General features: G+C 31.2%; 1 protein-coding gene across 1 annotated transcript; it reads left to right on the top strand.

The window, feature by feature from the left end:
* Positions 1–9,776: 9,776 nt before the first annotated feature.
* LOC132033563 (phosphoenolpyruvate carboxykinase (ATP) 1-like) lies at positions 9,777–16,799 on the top strand. The gene is made up of 13 exons (XM_059423570.1): positions 9,777–9,942; positions 10,585–10,866; positions 12,002–12,180; positions 12,628–12,781; positions 13,066–13,150; positions 14,409–14,509; positions 14,721–15,019; positions 15,164–15,337; positions 15,429–15,494; positions 15,601–15,779; positions 15,875–16,044; positions 16,125–16,293; positions 16,379–16,799. The coding sequence occupies exons 2-13, from the start codon at positions 10,595–10,597 to the stop codon at positions 16,520–16,522; spliced, it is 1,992 nt and encodes a 663-aa protein (XP_059279553.1). The 5' UTR covers positions 9,777–9,942; positions 10,585–10,594; the 3' UTR covers positions 16,523–16,799.
* The last annotated feature ends 83 nt before the right edge of the window (positions 16,800–16,882 follow it).

Genomic DNA, 16,882 nt, shown 5'->3' with positions numbered 1-16,882 from the left:
TAAATAGGAGAAAAAAGTGCTCAAAATCTATAACATATCAGCTATGGAGATCTTGTTGATGTAGATATAATACAAGAGGAACCATCACTTAAAATATATACAACATTTTTGCCCCTCCATTGCGTAATTAAAAAAAAAATCAATTAGCCTTCTCCATTGCATAACACCAAAGAACCCTTATAATCTTTTGATCTGGAGAAATAAAGATTTGTGTTGAGAATTGACAAAGAAAACGTGGAGGGATGTGGCGGCTGGAGAGAAAGAACTATGACTAGGTTTTGGACTTTTTGACTTTACTCAATTTCCGTTCTTTTCTAGTTTTGTTCTACTATATAACTTTCTACTTTTTTTTTACTTCTTTATATGCAAATATTGTAATATAAATAAATGTAAGTAATACAATTAAGTACTATTACCGATAAAAAGAATCATAAGTATATAAGTATGTTAAATAGAATGCCACAAATTAAATATTTATATGAATAAAATAATACACTGAAATATATTTTTCAAGTATCATGTCGCCTAATATATAAAAAGTATTGAAAAATACTTAAGATATTCAACAATGAAAATTAAATCTACTAAATATATTGATAATATATTTTATTTAAGCTATAGTTAAAACTCGCATGTAACACTTTTTATTGAATTATCAAATTGTTAATTATTAATATTGCAAGAAGATCATAAAGTTAATAATGTATATGCTATTTAAACTTGATATTAGCAATCAATAAACAAATACAAGAACATAATTATTTAAATCTATTACAGTTAAATATCAAATTTAATTAGTATTAGATATTTAGTTAAATTGCATTTGAAGATTACAAGTAATTCTTCGCTTAATACACGTTATTATTAGCTAAGTTAGTGTTATATGCACTCCTATATCAATCATACATTTTATTGAAATTTTAAAATATAATTCTTGATAATTTAGGTATTATAAAATGTTCAAATATAGTCACGAAAGAGACAAGATTCCGGTACTATATTCGAATCATAATAAACTTTTAATTTTTTTTTATTTAGTATGTATTTCTCACATGTAACACTTTTTTTTATATTGAATTATGATAGTATTAGTTCTGGCATATCTCATATTCTATTATTTTAATTACATCAAACTATTAATATTTAATGCTCAATTAGATTTATGATAATCATTAAGTTATTAATATTGCAATAAGATCATAAAATCAATAATGTATATGCTTATTTAAATTTAATATAATTAATAATCAATGTAGCGCACGCACACACATATTTGTTATATTGATACTTACAAGTAATACTTTATTAAATATAAAAAAAAATTATATGTATATCAACCATATTCTTAATTTTGTTGAATAGTATCAGAATTACTGAAATGTTACAAATATAATACAATAGTCACAAGAGAGATAAGACCTGGTCTTGTATACAAACCATGTTAAGTTCTCAATTGTTAGTTTATGGACAATGAATTTTATGACAATTAATAAACTATTAAATTAGTAATAGACCACTTTTTTTAATTCTCTAGATTAAATTAGTAAAGGACTTTCCATTATTAATATAGTTGTTTAAATTCTATGTAATTAGTTACTTACATTATTATTGGATATAAATCAATTGTTATTTTTATTATAGTTGAAACTTATAGATAATACTTATTTAATAAGTATTATACTGTAATCACTTTTGTTAATGGACTTAGATATCAACCATATTAAATTTTTAATTGTTAGTGTAACTAGATATAAGAAAAACATTATTCTTAAGTGTTACATAAATAGAAAAATATAGCCTATAAAAAATTATTACAATAATATTCTTGACAACGAGATTTCATTTTAAATATTAGCGATAGATTTGATAACTAAAATGTATTTTTCTTTAAAACTATTTTCGTCAAAAATAATATTATTAGTTTGTATGTGCTCCTATGTCAATTATATTAATTTGAAGTGCTTAATTAGATTCCTGATAACTATCAAGTTATTAAAATAGCATTAAACCATTGAAGTGACAACTTTTATTTATTTAAATTGGATATAAAGTGATCAATAAATAAATACAAGAACATAGTTATTTAAATTTAATATACTTAATATTCAAAATGTAATAAATATTATTAAATTTTATTTAAAATTACAAGTAATTCTTCGTTTAATACGAATTATGATATACTAGTTAGCATTGTTATGCACTTCTATATCAATTATACATATTATTGAAAATTTAAAATATAATTCTTAATAATTTAACTATTATAAAATGTTAGATGAAGTCAGAAATGAGACAAGACCCTGTGCAATATACGAATCATATTAAACTTTTAGTTTTTGGATTCAATATATAATTTTATTTATGATAATCAATAAATTCTAAAGAGAATATATGATTGTACACTATAACACTTTTTATTTTCTAAATTAAACAAACACAATATACAATGCAATTGATACGATATTATAGCTGTTTAAATTCTATTCATTTAGTTATTCACATATTAATTAGGTAAGACTTATTTTTTTAACTATTATTATCAAAACTGATGTTACTTTAGCTGATAATATTATTGAAGACATTAAATCAAAATCTGAAACTGACTATTATAGCTATTATGCCACGCATTACCATGGCTTTGTAGTACTCGAAGCAAAATTATTTATTTAGCTAAAATATTTTATTTTAAATAAATTTTTGTGGCTAAAAGGTTATTATTGCTACCATAAATCTCAAGTCGTGGCAAAACTAATAATTAGCTACGGAGTTTTATTATAACAAAAAGTTTGTGGCTATATCATTTAACTATTGCCATAATCTTTTATAATTTGACGCAAAAATGTTTATTTAGCTACAATTTTTTGTTTCAAATAATTTATTGTTGCTAAAGGTTACTATACTACAGTAAGTTCCAACTCGTGGCAAAAAATAATAATTAGCTACGGAATTTTATTATAGCTAACATTTTGTATATATCATTTAACTATTGCCACAATTTTTTTATAACTTGAAGCAAATATATTTATTTAGCTACAACATTTTGCTTCAAATAATTTATTGTGGCTAAAAGATTACTATCACTAGAGTAAGTTTCAACCCGTAAAAAAAAAAAAAAAATTTAATATTAGCTACGATATTTTATTATAGCAAAAAATCTGTGGCTATATCATGTAACTATTGCCACAATGTTTTATAACTTGAAGCAAAAATCCTTATTTAGCTACAATATTTTGTTTCAAATAATTTATTGTATTAAAAGGTTACTATTGCTAAATAATTTTATTGCGTAGCAAAAACTTATGATCGCCTATAAAGGTTTGTCGTAGCAATAAAGTTGTAGCTATTTAGGTAATTATTGCCACGATTGTTAGCAATTATAGCAAAAATGAGGAATTAGCTTTGTCAATTTGATTCTTGTGGCTAAGAAATTTTGCGAAATTGTAGATAGCTACGGAATTCATATTTTTGTGGCTATTACTAGGTAATAGCTACGATTTTTAAATTCATAGCTTAGATTTCGTAGCTATAGATACCCTGTGTTGTAGTGGGGGTTCGATTACATTACTTGATTTAATTGAGTGAACGAGAAGGATAAAAGCGAGTTAGTGTTTAGTTCAGTCCTAGCTGATCTTGAGTGACACTAAAACTTTCGGCTATTGGAGTTTTGCCATCTAGGGGTGCAACATTCAGGCTGCTTCGACGTCCTATAAGAGAATGTCACGCAACCAAAATAGCCTTTACTATACAAGGAGGACTCGCGGTGGTTGGGAGGAGCCTTCCCCTAGGGAATGAGGTAGACCTTGAAAAGTTTTAGTATAAGCAGGAGGGACTCACATATATTCTAGACGTAGAGCATGCAGGGGGTTCAAGTGTAGATAGGTAAATGGTATTTTTTTTATGTGTATATATGTACTAGTATATGTATATCCATTAACTTTCTTGTATATTACTACTATAATATAAGAGAGAATTCTCATTTTTTGTAGTTCTCACGTGATTTTTTTGTCCTTTTTATCCCCAATTGAAGCTTTAATTACGTACCTTAAAAGTTATCACTTATTTTGGTAAATATGAATAACTATATGGGCTTTTTAATACTACAAAGAGTGATGATATGTAAGAGGTGATAGTGACACTACAAAAATTTATTTTTCAAGCAAATTTAAATATTTTTATCCATTTACCCCTAATTGAGGCTTTAATTACCTTGCAAGTTCTCACCTATTTTGGCAAATTTAAATAACTATGTGGGCTTTTTTATGCTACAAGGAGTGATGATGCGGAAGAGGTGATAGCGATACTATAAAAAAAATCTATTTATTCAACCGAATTTAAAATTGATCAAAAAAATTGTGTCTTTCTTTTATGTGGAAATAATTATTAAACTTGTTTCAAGTCATTATATTCCTATAACGTTTATTATAGACAAGTAAAAAAATTATTATGACATTCTCTTTCTACTTTAGTACATGCTAAATTCTTAAATTAAAGATTATTTGTATATACAGCTAAAAATATTTGAAAAAAGTAATACATACATGCTTAAGAAATTATAATATAATATTTTTTAATAAAAAATACATCATTTCTTAACATGCTTTTTTGTAAGGAAAAGGAAATATTAAAGTAAGAAAAACAAATAATTTTATTAACTTTTCAGTTCCTTTTGTATTATTTAATTTGAAGGAATATCTGCAAAAGTATTTCGTCATATCAAGATTTTTATTTATTTAATATTAAATGCTATTTTTATCTATAAGTTAACTTCATTGACATCATCATGTAACAATTTGCGGCATCAAATATTTTTTATATTACCCGAATCCGTAAATAATTTATTTTCCCCCAAAAATGGATTAGCCAATATAAGTTTAATTGAGGAAAAAATAAATAAGTTACTCCAACATAAGGTAAAACTCAATTTGAATCATTAAAGACTTTAACCCCAAATATTTCAGTATAATAAATTGGAGAACTTTGGTGCATGCATTTGTTTGAAAACAAAAAGGAAGTCAAATATATTCTAAGAAAATGATGTTTTCGAACTTAGAAAAACTTTTATGTGATTCAATTTTTTTTAAAACATTGAGAAATTGTCAAACTACCTTTATAGCTAATATAGTGTTACAAAAATAAAACAAAAGGCAAGAGTAGCAAAAAAAAAAAAAAAAAAAAAACGAAAAAGATTGTAAATATACATTTTAAATATAGTGACACTAGTTTACTTTTATATGTCTTGATTTTCTTTAGTGAAAATCTCACTTTGCCATTGCTCCATATCAGGAATTTCTTCATTTTTTGAGTTTGAATTCAAAAACTGTTAAGATTTAAACTCAAAACCTCTAATGAAGAGGAGAGTGTACCATCTGTTTCATCGTAGTCCTTGGTTTAGTCCAGTTCCCATTGAAAATTTGGCGTAAAAGTCAGTCTAGTAATTAATGTGGTGTTGCCAAGTCCTTTTGTTCTCATGGCCGTCTGTGTAATGAGTTTTGAGTCACAGCTGTATTTAGCTGTGATGGAATAAGATTATTTACACCTTTTTTTTTTTTTTTTTTTTTTTTTAGCCTAAACGTTTTACCAAGTAGAGTGTGCAAATATCTCAAATGAATAGATGTATCCCAATATAATTGAATAACTTGCAACTTGTGCCTAAGGAAGGGGGAAAAAAGGGCTTACAACTTGTGCCTTAGTGATCAATTAATTCACTGGATTATTTGAGAACAAGTTCAAACAATTTGTAACAAAAATTCAGATTTGGTGGGGTCCAAAAATAGAAACAAATAATTTAAAAATATATCAGCTGAAATTGGAAGGTGTGCCCCTTTGGAGAAAAGTAAACAAAGCAATGGAGAGGCACAATCTTCAATTCTTAGATCAATCTTCTTCTTTGGAGAAAAGATCATCAAATAGCACGTGTCTATTGCTCCATTCCTTAAGCAATGTCACGGTCTGTCCCTTTGTGCTTCACGATTTAATCCTATGTTTCTCTTTGCGCTATCCTTTATAACATGATGTTTTTGTGATAATCTTTATTCGAACTTTATGGATCCCATTAATTCAATTTTCGTTATATATGACACATTGAAGCATTATTTATCATTACTTTTTTTGAATTCGAAAATTTATAACATATTCTTTTTCATTATAGAGTTTTCAAATAAATTATTATCACGCTCGTCCACACACACACATATTCAGTGGCAAGATTAACCTAATATCGAATTAATGTTATTTTGGTTTCCTTCTTATTTCTCTACCATATCCGCATTCAGTGTACAATGTTTTTCTTTTTCTGTGATTCTCTTATGAAAATCCTACACTAAGTAAATACAGTACTCCTGTTTTAGTAACATATTCATGCGCTTGATCAAAGTTGAGTATGTGAGTGTATACGTAAGGGACGTAGAGTTTCACTGTCTCAGCCAGTGGTGAATTTAGGGCCTTTTTTTGGAGCACGTGAATACATGATCTCGCCGAAAAATTAGGTATTTTATGTATATATTTTCTAAAATTAGTATAATACTACCTACGGGAACATATACTACAAAAGATAAATTAGATTTGGTTGAAAATTGAGTGATACTTAACAAAAATGTCCGTAAATTAGATTCGCCCTGCCTCAAAAGATTAGGTGCTTTTGCTGTTACCATCATCAATTTAGGTTTAATTTTATATAAACTATAAAGTAATAAATTGAAAAGATATATCTATAGTAATAAAGTCATATCCATTATTAGAGAAAAGGAATATACACATGCACAGTGATACTTCATTCCCATTGATCTAACCTCTTAATGAGTCAATGAAGAAACAGATGCATATAGTAACTCTGTATAAAAGTTACATCGGCTTAAAGAAGCATTATAAGTGGAAAATTAACAATTCAAATTGCGACGACATTTTGGTCCCACCAACACCAAAGTTCAACACCCTGTTTAAAGCATAGAAAGAGAGAATACCACCAGGCCAACTGTTATTTTAAAATAAGTAATTTACGTACAATATTTTAAAAATTTATTACTAATAAATACATAATAATTTATTCAATATTAATTATTGCATATGTCAAATGGTTAAGTCCAGTTGGGGCTTTATTTTGTGCCTCACGTAACTGATAATAATTGTATGAGAAGTTTTTTAATCTTACAAGTAAGTAAATTCAAATCTTATACATTTTTCAGTTCATAGAAAATATCTCACACAATAATCATCAGTTGTGTGACGCAAAGTGATTATTTTGTGGTGATGGACGTAGATTAAAAAAAATCACAAAATATCATCAGTTGTGTAACATTAGTGAATTTTTATATTGGAGTATTTGAATAAATAGTGGGAACATACTTGAGAAGTTTCTTGACCACTTTCTTCTAGGATTCGTGCGTTTAACAACCGTAACCAAGTAACATTTACCCCAGATATAGCTTTACCATATAGTCAAGTGTAGCTGCAACAAAAGAGAGCATTTCTTTTTTAAAAGAGTCTAATAAATGACTTGAAAAATTTACAAGTTCCCAGATTTGATTCCTTAAACTAAGGATTTTGACAGCTCTGTCTCTTATTACTCTAGCGCTTTTTGGTTAACTTATAGAAGAAGTGGGGTAAGGAAAACTGAAAAAAATAAAAATAAAAGGTGTTTCCTAAGATGATAATCGGAGTTTTACTGTTGAATACTACTTCCTCCATTTTAATCCTTACTTTTCTTTTGCCCGTTCAAAAGAAAATATCATTCGTTATGTTTAGTAAGTTTTTAATTCTTACATTTTACATGTCATTTTAAGAACATATCAGTCAAGGAGTTCATTAAAAACGTCTTTAATCTAAGATTATAAAATTTAAAACTTATTTTTGTTTTCTAAAATTTTGTATCTAATCAAATATGAATTGAATACATATAAAATAAAATGGAAGGAGTTGTTTTTTACTCTTTTTTTTTTTTTTTTTTTTTTTTTGCAGAGATCAACAAGAAGGTTCAAAATTTGAAACTTATGAATTTTTATAGCAATCTTAAGATTTCACTATAATAATTGAGTCACAATCAAATATTTATAAATATTTAACGAAGTTCATAATTCATATTCAAGATCCAGATAAAAATTATTAAAGTCAATTGGACCAATATACTAACATGTTAGATCCGTCGTTGCTTTACTTAGGGGTGTCAAATAAGTGAGGATGACTCCAAGGTTCAAGTAAAGATACATTTAGGCAATTTAAAACTGGTCAAATTCAATAAATAGTTTGGATCATAATTCATCTATTATTTGGACGACTCTTGTTCAGTTGTACGTTATTCCTCCTATTCAACTTTTCCTTTTCTCTATTTATGACTGTATTTAAATGATAAACAGTGATTTTACAACTCATAGCTTAAAACATGGGCCTAATACGTACAATTTAATATTCCTGTAAGGCCAAGTTGATAAAACCATCATATAAATTACAGTAAAATTTGCTGATCATGAGATGAGGATGCTAGTTGCAGCCACTGCTAATGCAGTGAATAACAGATAGAATAAATAAAGAAGAGAACAAACGCCGATTGTCAAATTTTGGCTTTGTGATTACGCCTCTGACGTGTATCCTACCCCCTACCCACCAACCCCCACGCCCAACCGGTCAATACGACCCATTTCTTCGTTTTGCACCGCACACTTTCTTACGTAATATTTGTCTACCCCAATATGCCACTTTTATTAATTTCCTAACTGACCTTTTCTATTCTTATCCCAATTTTATTTTATTTTTTTGGTTTTCTCTTATTTTAATTTGATATTATGGGTGTTATTAAATTGATGTGTTAGACTGAATTTGAATAGGTTAAAACGGAATAATTTGTAAATGCGCAATTGATAACCCGTTAAAAAATTACTTGGGCGGACATGTGCTAAACAATGAGTTATAGATAACCTATACAACTCTTTCGATAACTTTTAATTTCTTTATTTATTTTCTTAAAAATATTTAAATGTCTAATAAGCTTTTTTTTTTTCTATGATTATATATGACACATCAAAAAAAGTATTTTGTTAAAAATATTTTAATAAGGTTTCTCATGTGTCATTGAACGGGAAATCAATTCCACTTTTATATAGACTGAATTAGGCGGATCAAAATAAATTTTATTATAAAAAAGCAGGTTAATGCCTAATTTATCACCCCTCTTTGATATAAGAGAATGGGAAAAGTAATTATCAAACCAGCTACTTTTGCTAGCAAAGTTCAACTTTATAGGATTTGGAGTTGTAGTATAGTGGTCGTAACTCTATTTTACTCAAAACGTGTATAAGCCACTAAATACTTTGTCCAGCTTCTATCTCCCCTCCATTTCTTACGGACCGAATTCAGAGAAATTATAGAAAAAAGCACCTATATTATAGTTGTCCACGTAAGATACAACTAGATATGATATACGCTAAAAATTTGTATTGTTGAGATCTATCAGTTTTTAGTCATTTGACTGGATCTTTACCTAATATTTAATTAAAAAAAAAACAGGAATTCTATTAAGTGCAATTAACTCTGTTTCCACTGTTGGTTCCTCCTTTGAAATTTCCGATTAGCAAGTAATTCATCATGCATGTACTTGAGTATTCATATAGGGAAATTAACCAATGGCATTACTTGTCCATATTGTCGTTTCCCATCTATTTAAAATTATTTCCTTTTAAGTTACCAAAAACCTTATCTTGACAACTTCTTGGGTTTATCCATTAACCATGGTTAGCTGTACCATAGTTGGAAGCGTGTGACAAGCCAAACGAGGACACTATAAATTCTGCAGCTCAGTTGCCCAAAAGAACACATCCTTTCATTTCGTGGTTTTTTCACATTAGTTCACTTCAATTACGTTGTATGGTTGAACCCTTTGCATAGGGTTTCTTTCTTCAAATTCAGCTTCTTTTCAATTCTTCAATTTCATCATCATCTTCCTCTCTGATTCTGGTAATTATTTCTCTTTTTCATAAATGCTCTGTTTTTGTTATAGGCTAAATTTCGTCCTGAGTTCCCTTTCCACTTTAATATTAAAATGTATGCATATAATACGATCATACTGGTTCTAAACTCACCTACAATGGATCCAAGATTCGCCTCTAATTTTGAATATATTCGTCGTTCATAAATGTGATTTTTTTTCTTCCTAATAGAATGTTGTTATTCTCAAATGATATTAAAAGACAATCAAAATTCCTTACAACGAGCAAAAAATTTGGGAACAATAAGCCCAAATTTTGGAACTACTCATCCAGAGCGAGAAGCTAGATTTTGCTTAAGACAGTTCTTATTTCTTGGTTTTCGGTGTTATGCCTAATTGCACGGTTAAAAAGTCACTATTTTTCGATTGAAATTTTCAATAAAAAATGTTCATTGACGATCACAGATATTTTAATGAATCAATGGGAAAAGAAGAAAAAATAGTAGTTTCACGCGGAAAAATTAAAAAGTTTGTCAGTATTTCAATGGACCTATTACCCACCATGTAAGTGAAAATAAGGTGAAAAAATTATATTTTATAACACAAATTTTCTACTTACTAGAGAGTCACGCCAAAAATAGAAATTTAATGATTAATTATTTATTTTGCAGGGATCTTAAGATGGCGTTGAACGGAGCGGGAAATGGAGAATTCAGTTTTGATAGCAAGAGGAAAAGTGGATTACCTAAGATCCAGACACAGAAGACAGATGATGAAAACGTTGTTTGCCATGACGACAGTGCTACGCCTGTGAAAGCTCAGACGTTGGATGAGTTGCATTCTCTTCAGAAGAAGAAATCGGCACCCACTACTCCCATCAAGTCCCCTCATGTTTTCGGTGGCGTTGCCGTTTCTGAAGAAGAACGCCAGAAACAACAGCTCCAATCCATTAGGTAAATCATATAGTAATAACTATTAATTGAGTATAATTATTAATTGAGTGACGATCATGACAAACAAACTCCTCGATGTTTAGTCTAACGGTGTCGTTCATTTGCTGAAATGTTTCTGAAAAATGACAAAAAGATCGGATCATTTTTGTCGTGTTTATCCATCACGAAATAAGTGCCATGATATTAATACGTAGGGCATTGGCCCACGAGTCCAAGAACCACGTAATATTTACTCAACTTTAGGTGAGGTTAATCTCCCTAAGAAACTCCTAGATCTCTTCCTCCACTTTTACTCAAGAAGACAATTTAATTGAATTGTAAATTAGTAAATTACTAATGTCTTAATTTGTCATCTCACTTGGAGGTAGAGTTTGCTCGATCAGAGATCTTTTTTACTGTCACGGACTCGATCTTTTCTAGAAGGTGACAAAAAGTACGAAGAAAAAGAAACATAGCATAGTACTGCTCCACTAAGTTTGTACTATGCCATGTTTTTAAGTTTTTACCGTGACTCCTTTTATTTCTCCCCACGCTAGGGGTCGATTGTCAGGTGTATTAGGTAGAATAGTGCTGCTATAAAATTTCGGTACAATGTTTGGTTGCCTTTCACATATATACGACTAATAAGGAGTCGTTTGGTAGAAGGTATAAGCTGGGATATCTCAGCATTAATTTTTATATCATATTTGGTAGAAGGTATAAATTTATTCTTGGATAAATTTATACCTTGTATTAAATAAAGTATAAAATGCATCCCATGATATAAGTTGGGATATACCTTCTTATACCACTTATTTTGGTATAAAATAGTCTCAAGATATGGAATAAATTAATTCCGGGATTATAATCCCGGGATAATTTTGGCCATGCACCAAACGACCACTAAGAGTATCATATATACACCTTATTCAGTAGTAGGACTATTTTATGCATAGTAAACATTAATAATATTAGTACTATTCTTATAGTTATACATCATACTATTCTTGACATGCAATACATATTATTTTTAGGACAGAAATCAAACATTCAATAAAAAATTACGTCAGCATAATTAATTCCAAAGATTACTAATTCCATTACTATTTGTCTTCAAGACGTTAATCTTTTTCCCCTTTTGTTGTGTAAAAAATAGTGCATCATTGGCGTCTTTGACACGAGAGACAGGACCAAAAGTGGTGAGAGGAGACCCTTCAAGGACGGAAACGCCCAAGGTGCAAAAGCCGGCTCACCACGTACACCACACCCCTGCCCTTAACATTAGTGACAGTGGCCTCAAGTTCACTCACATTCTCTACAATCTCTCTCCTGCTGGTAAATAATTTTACAATCCTTGTATATTTTTACTTTCTTGTATCGAAAAATCCCACTTAGGTAATTAAAAGCATTAAAGTGCTTCTACCTACCTTTTATTACTCTTTCATCAGTATGACTCATCTCTCTTGACTTGTTCACATTTTGTTACTCTAATCATAATGCCTAGCCATTCTCCATTTTACATTTATGGTCAATGATTTAATTAAAACTCTTGTGCTATTTTCAAATTGTATGATTGATCATTACGTGTTACATTTTGTTTATTATATAGATTTTGATGTTCTATACCGTACAAATCTTTTCTTAGTCTCTTGGAAAAATTCTTTTGTTATAAGGCGCAAGGCGTTTGACCCTTTTTTTTTTTTTTTTCTAAGTCATAAAAAAGGGCTATTATTGTTTGATTAGATGTTTAATGTTTTGACAATATATTTTTACTTTTCATAGAGCTGTATGAGCAAGCAATCAAGTATGAAAAGGGATCATTCATCACGTCAAGTGGTGCTTTGGCCACACTTTCCGGAGCCAAAACAGGGCGTTCCCCTAGAGACAAACGTGTTGTTAGAGACGAAACTACTGAGGATGACCTTTGGTGGGGAAAGTAAGTTTCCCCTATTTCCCTTTCTTAGGATGGCAATTAATATTTTCAACTCGAACTATATATACACACACATATGCGCATATACGCACAATAATTGCACGTACTCCAAATTAGCTGACTAAAAATCGTAGATCTACATATGTGTCTAGCATATGTTGTCGTTTTTGCTAATTCTGTTTAATTCGTCAATTTTTTTAATTCCATAAAAAAAAATTATTTTTAGTTTCTAGTGTCACTTTCTAACGTCATGATTGTTATGATATATATTTTTTTGGAAAAAACAGGGGCTCACCCAATATCGAAATGGACGAGCAGACTTTCTTAATCAACAGAGAAAGAGCTGTTGATTACCTATGCTCTTTGGAGAAGGTAATTTACCTCATTTTAAACAATATTATCATTTCACTAAAGTCTACTTTCGTGATCATTTTTAACATGCATAAAAGATCTCTTATCCATATCCCACCAAATTATTTAATGTCAACGGTTGTTGAAACTATGCATATGCTCCCCCTTTGCTTAGTGCTGCCGCGTCATCATCTACACCACCACGTTTATTTTCCTGACTGATAGAACATTTAAGTACCTCATTAAAATAATGTCAATACGTCAATAAATTAATTTAATTCCAGAATTCGAGGGCATAGAGAATAGTCCATAGTCAACTAGTCATTCTGCGATAATCTAAAGGCGTGTGTTATTTCCCATGTAAATAAAATAGTAATATATGTATAGGGTGACTACTTTTAATCCCTTTATTTATTTAATTCTGGTTTTGTCGTGGTATATGAAATGGCTACAGTAGCTACTACCTGTGTTACATTGTCTCATGTTACGTAAGATTATAATAACGACAAGGTAGTATATTTCCTGATTGTTTCTTGCAGTATTGATGTAATTATTTCTTAGTCCCATTCATTCCTGTCATGATTCATGGGCCTACGTATGGCCACAAGACACTCCTGTTTAGGTGCAACATAATCTCATCATCTTCCCTAGGATCGTAACATATCTCTCTACCCTCTAATGAAAATGTACACATGTTCTACAACAAATGAACTGATATTGATTTTTGGTCCCAATATGGAGGAAAATATCTTTGGATTCATATCTACTACATACAATTATATCCAAATATTTTTCGTAAGGTATCCAAAGATTGAGTCCGCCGGTAAAGTTGTTTTGGTATTGACCTATTAGTCACCGTCTTAGGAACCTTATCATTGCCCCTGCTTTTGGGTCAGTCATACAGATCATGGATGGTGAGACCTGTAATCACGGGCGGATCTAGCCTATTAAGTGGGGATCAATTGAACCCCCAACTTTCGACACGGAGTATAAATTTATGTGTAAAAAATTATTAAAATTGTATATATAGTAGATATGAACCCATAACTTTAAAAATATAATGAGTTCAATACTAAAATTCTTAAGATTGAACCCACAGAATATAAATCCTGTATCCGCCTCTGCCTGTAATTAATTGTAATTGGAACATTACCTGTAACTAAAAGATTTGACAAGTAGAAGAAGCTCCTTGCACATATAATTAAGAAGCCTGATAATCAACTTTATGGTGATGAAAATACTATCTCTTCTGACTTTTGATACTACTTGGATATTTCAGGTGTACGTGAATGATCAGTTCCTCAACTGGGATCCAAACAACCGTATCAAAGTTAGAATTGTATCAGCCAGAGCCTATCACTCCTTGTTCATGCACAACATGTAAGACACTGATCATGATTCTTTTAAAACTCTCTGCTTTTACATTCTCATGTTTTACAGGTCACCAGATAAGTATCCTCTACTTTTACGTATGCACATTTTCTGTCTTTAGCTTTTGCAACCATTAAAGAGCCTTAGTGAATTAAAGGGATACAAAAAGATCATGTAAAACATGTTAGTCAGTGCAATTCAATAACCGGGTCGGTGACAGGTGTATCCGACCCACTCCAGAAGAGCTGGAGGATTTTGGTACTCCGGACTTCACAATATACAACGCTGGTCAATTCCCATGTAACCGTTACACCCACTATATGACTTCCTCTACTAGCATAGACATCAATCTTGGTAGGAGGGAAATGGTCATCCTTGGCACACAGTATGCTGGGGAAATGAAGAAAGGTCTTTTCGGCGTAATGCACTATCTAATGCCTAAGCGCCAAATCCTCTCTCTACACTCTGGCTGCAATATGGGAAAAGAAGGAGATGTAGCCCTCTTCTTTGGATTATCAGGTATAGTGTAAAGGGATTGGTCCTCCCTTTATCGGAGCAGCAACAATATGTGTCCTCTTATCTTTATATCTCGCAGCAAAATTTGACATCGTTTCTATATACTTCGATGCTCATGTTTCTCTTTCTGCACTTGGTTCATATTAGGAACTGGGAAGACGACACTGTCTACTGATCACAACCGATACCTTATTGGAGATGACGAACACTGCTGGAGTAATCATGGTGTCTCAAACATTGAGGGAGGTTGCTATGCCAAATGCATAGACCTTTCAAGGGAGAAGGAGCCTGATATCTGGAATGCCATCAAGTTTGGCACTGGTAATTTCTGATTCCCACTTGATCATGTCTTCACGTTATTTTCTGTGAAGTTACTAGTGTGAACCCAAATTTATATGAATGTTTTATCCAGTGCTGGAAAATGTGGTTTTCGAAGAACATACCCGAGAAGTGGATTATGCAGACAAATCAGTGACAGGTAAATTTTATTGAATCGAACAGAGATATTTCTTCTCTGGCATTCATCCATATGTATGAATCAGTTGATGTTGCTTCATGACTTTAATGGGATGGTTTGATTGCAGAGAACACCCGGGCAGCATATCCGATCGAATACATCCCAAATGCTAAAATACCATGTGTTGGTCCTCATCCAAAGAATGTCATTCTCCTTGCATGTGATGCATTTGGCGTGCTTCCACCAGTCAGCAAATTGAACTTGGCACAGACAATGTACCACTTTATCAGTGGCTACACAGCTTTGGTATATATATACACACTCATGAAATCTGTTTCCTCACAGATTACATATGAACTTTCGAGATAAGATGTAAAGATTATTGCTTTGACTATTCACAGGTGGCAGGAACTGAGGATGGTATTAAGGAGCCTACAGCAACATTTTCAGCATGTTTTGGTGCAGCATTTATCATGCTTCATCCCACAAAATATGCAGCCATGCTGGCTGAGAAGATGCAGAAACAGGGAGCTACAGGATGGCTTGTGAACACTGGCTGGTCAGGTGGAAGGTAAGAGCACTCGTCCACAACATGAATCCAAATGATGTCACTCAAACTATGAATGTAATGAATCTCTCTGTTACGACCAGTTATGGATCAGGCAGCCGAATTAAGTTAGCTTACACAAGGAAGATCATTGATGCCATCCACTCCGGGGCGCTTTTGAAAGCGGAATACAAGAAGACCGACGTATTCGGGCTGGAGATTCCAACTGAACTTGAGGGAGTACCTTCCGAGATTCTGGATCCTGTGAACACTGTAAGTTAGCATACACCGCAGCATTGTCTAATTGTTACATTATGTTAATACCATTATGTTAATGTAATCTCATCTGTTGTAACAGTGGCCCGACAAGAAGGCCCACAAAGATACCCTGTTGAAGTTGGGAGGCCTCTTTAAGAAGAACTTTGAGGTGTTCACTAACTACAAGATTGGAACTGATAGCAACCTGACTGAGGAGATCCTGGCAGCTGGTCCAAACTTCTAATTGAAGAAGAATTTGCCTGAAGTGATGGTTAGGGAAAATATGATCATATATAGAGAAATAAGATAGCCAGAAAACATATGTAATATTATTCGTGTGCTACATTTTATGTGTAATTTGCCAGGAAGGAGTTTCACATCCATGAGTCATTGTTTCTTTTTTTTCCGTTTCTGGGGTTGTGTTTGTTTTCTGGTGAGGTTGAGGCGGAGGTTGTATTTGTAACTTAATTCACTTGTGCTGTAATATCTTCAGTCAATAATGAAAGCTTCATTCCCAACTATTTCTTCTCTGTTGAATCTCAGAACAATCTTTAAAACAGCACTTCGATAGAGTAACTTAAAAGGTCAAGCAGGACAAGGAACG

Source organism: Lycium ferocissimum, chromosome 10 (assembly GCF_029784015.1).
Source record: "Lycium ferocissimum isolate CSIRO_LF1 chromosome 10, AGI_CSIRO_Lferr_CH_V1, whole genome shotgun sequence".
NCBI classification, from domain to species: Eukaryota; Viridiplantae; Streptophyta; class Magnoliopsida; order Solanales; family Solanaceae; genus Lycium; species Lycium ferocissimum.
The sequence above is the reverse complement of the archived record's forward strand: the minus strand, read 5'-3'. Positions and strand labels throughout refer to the sequence as shown.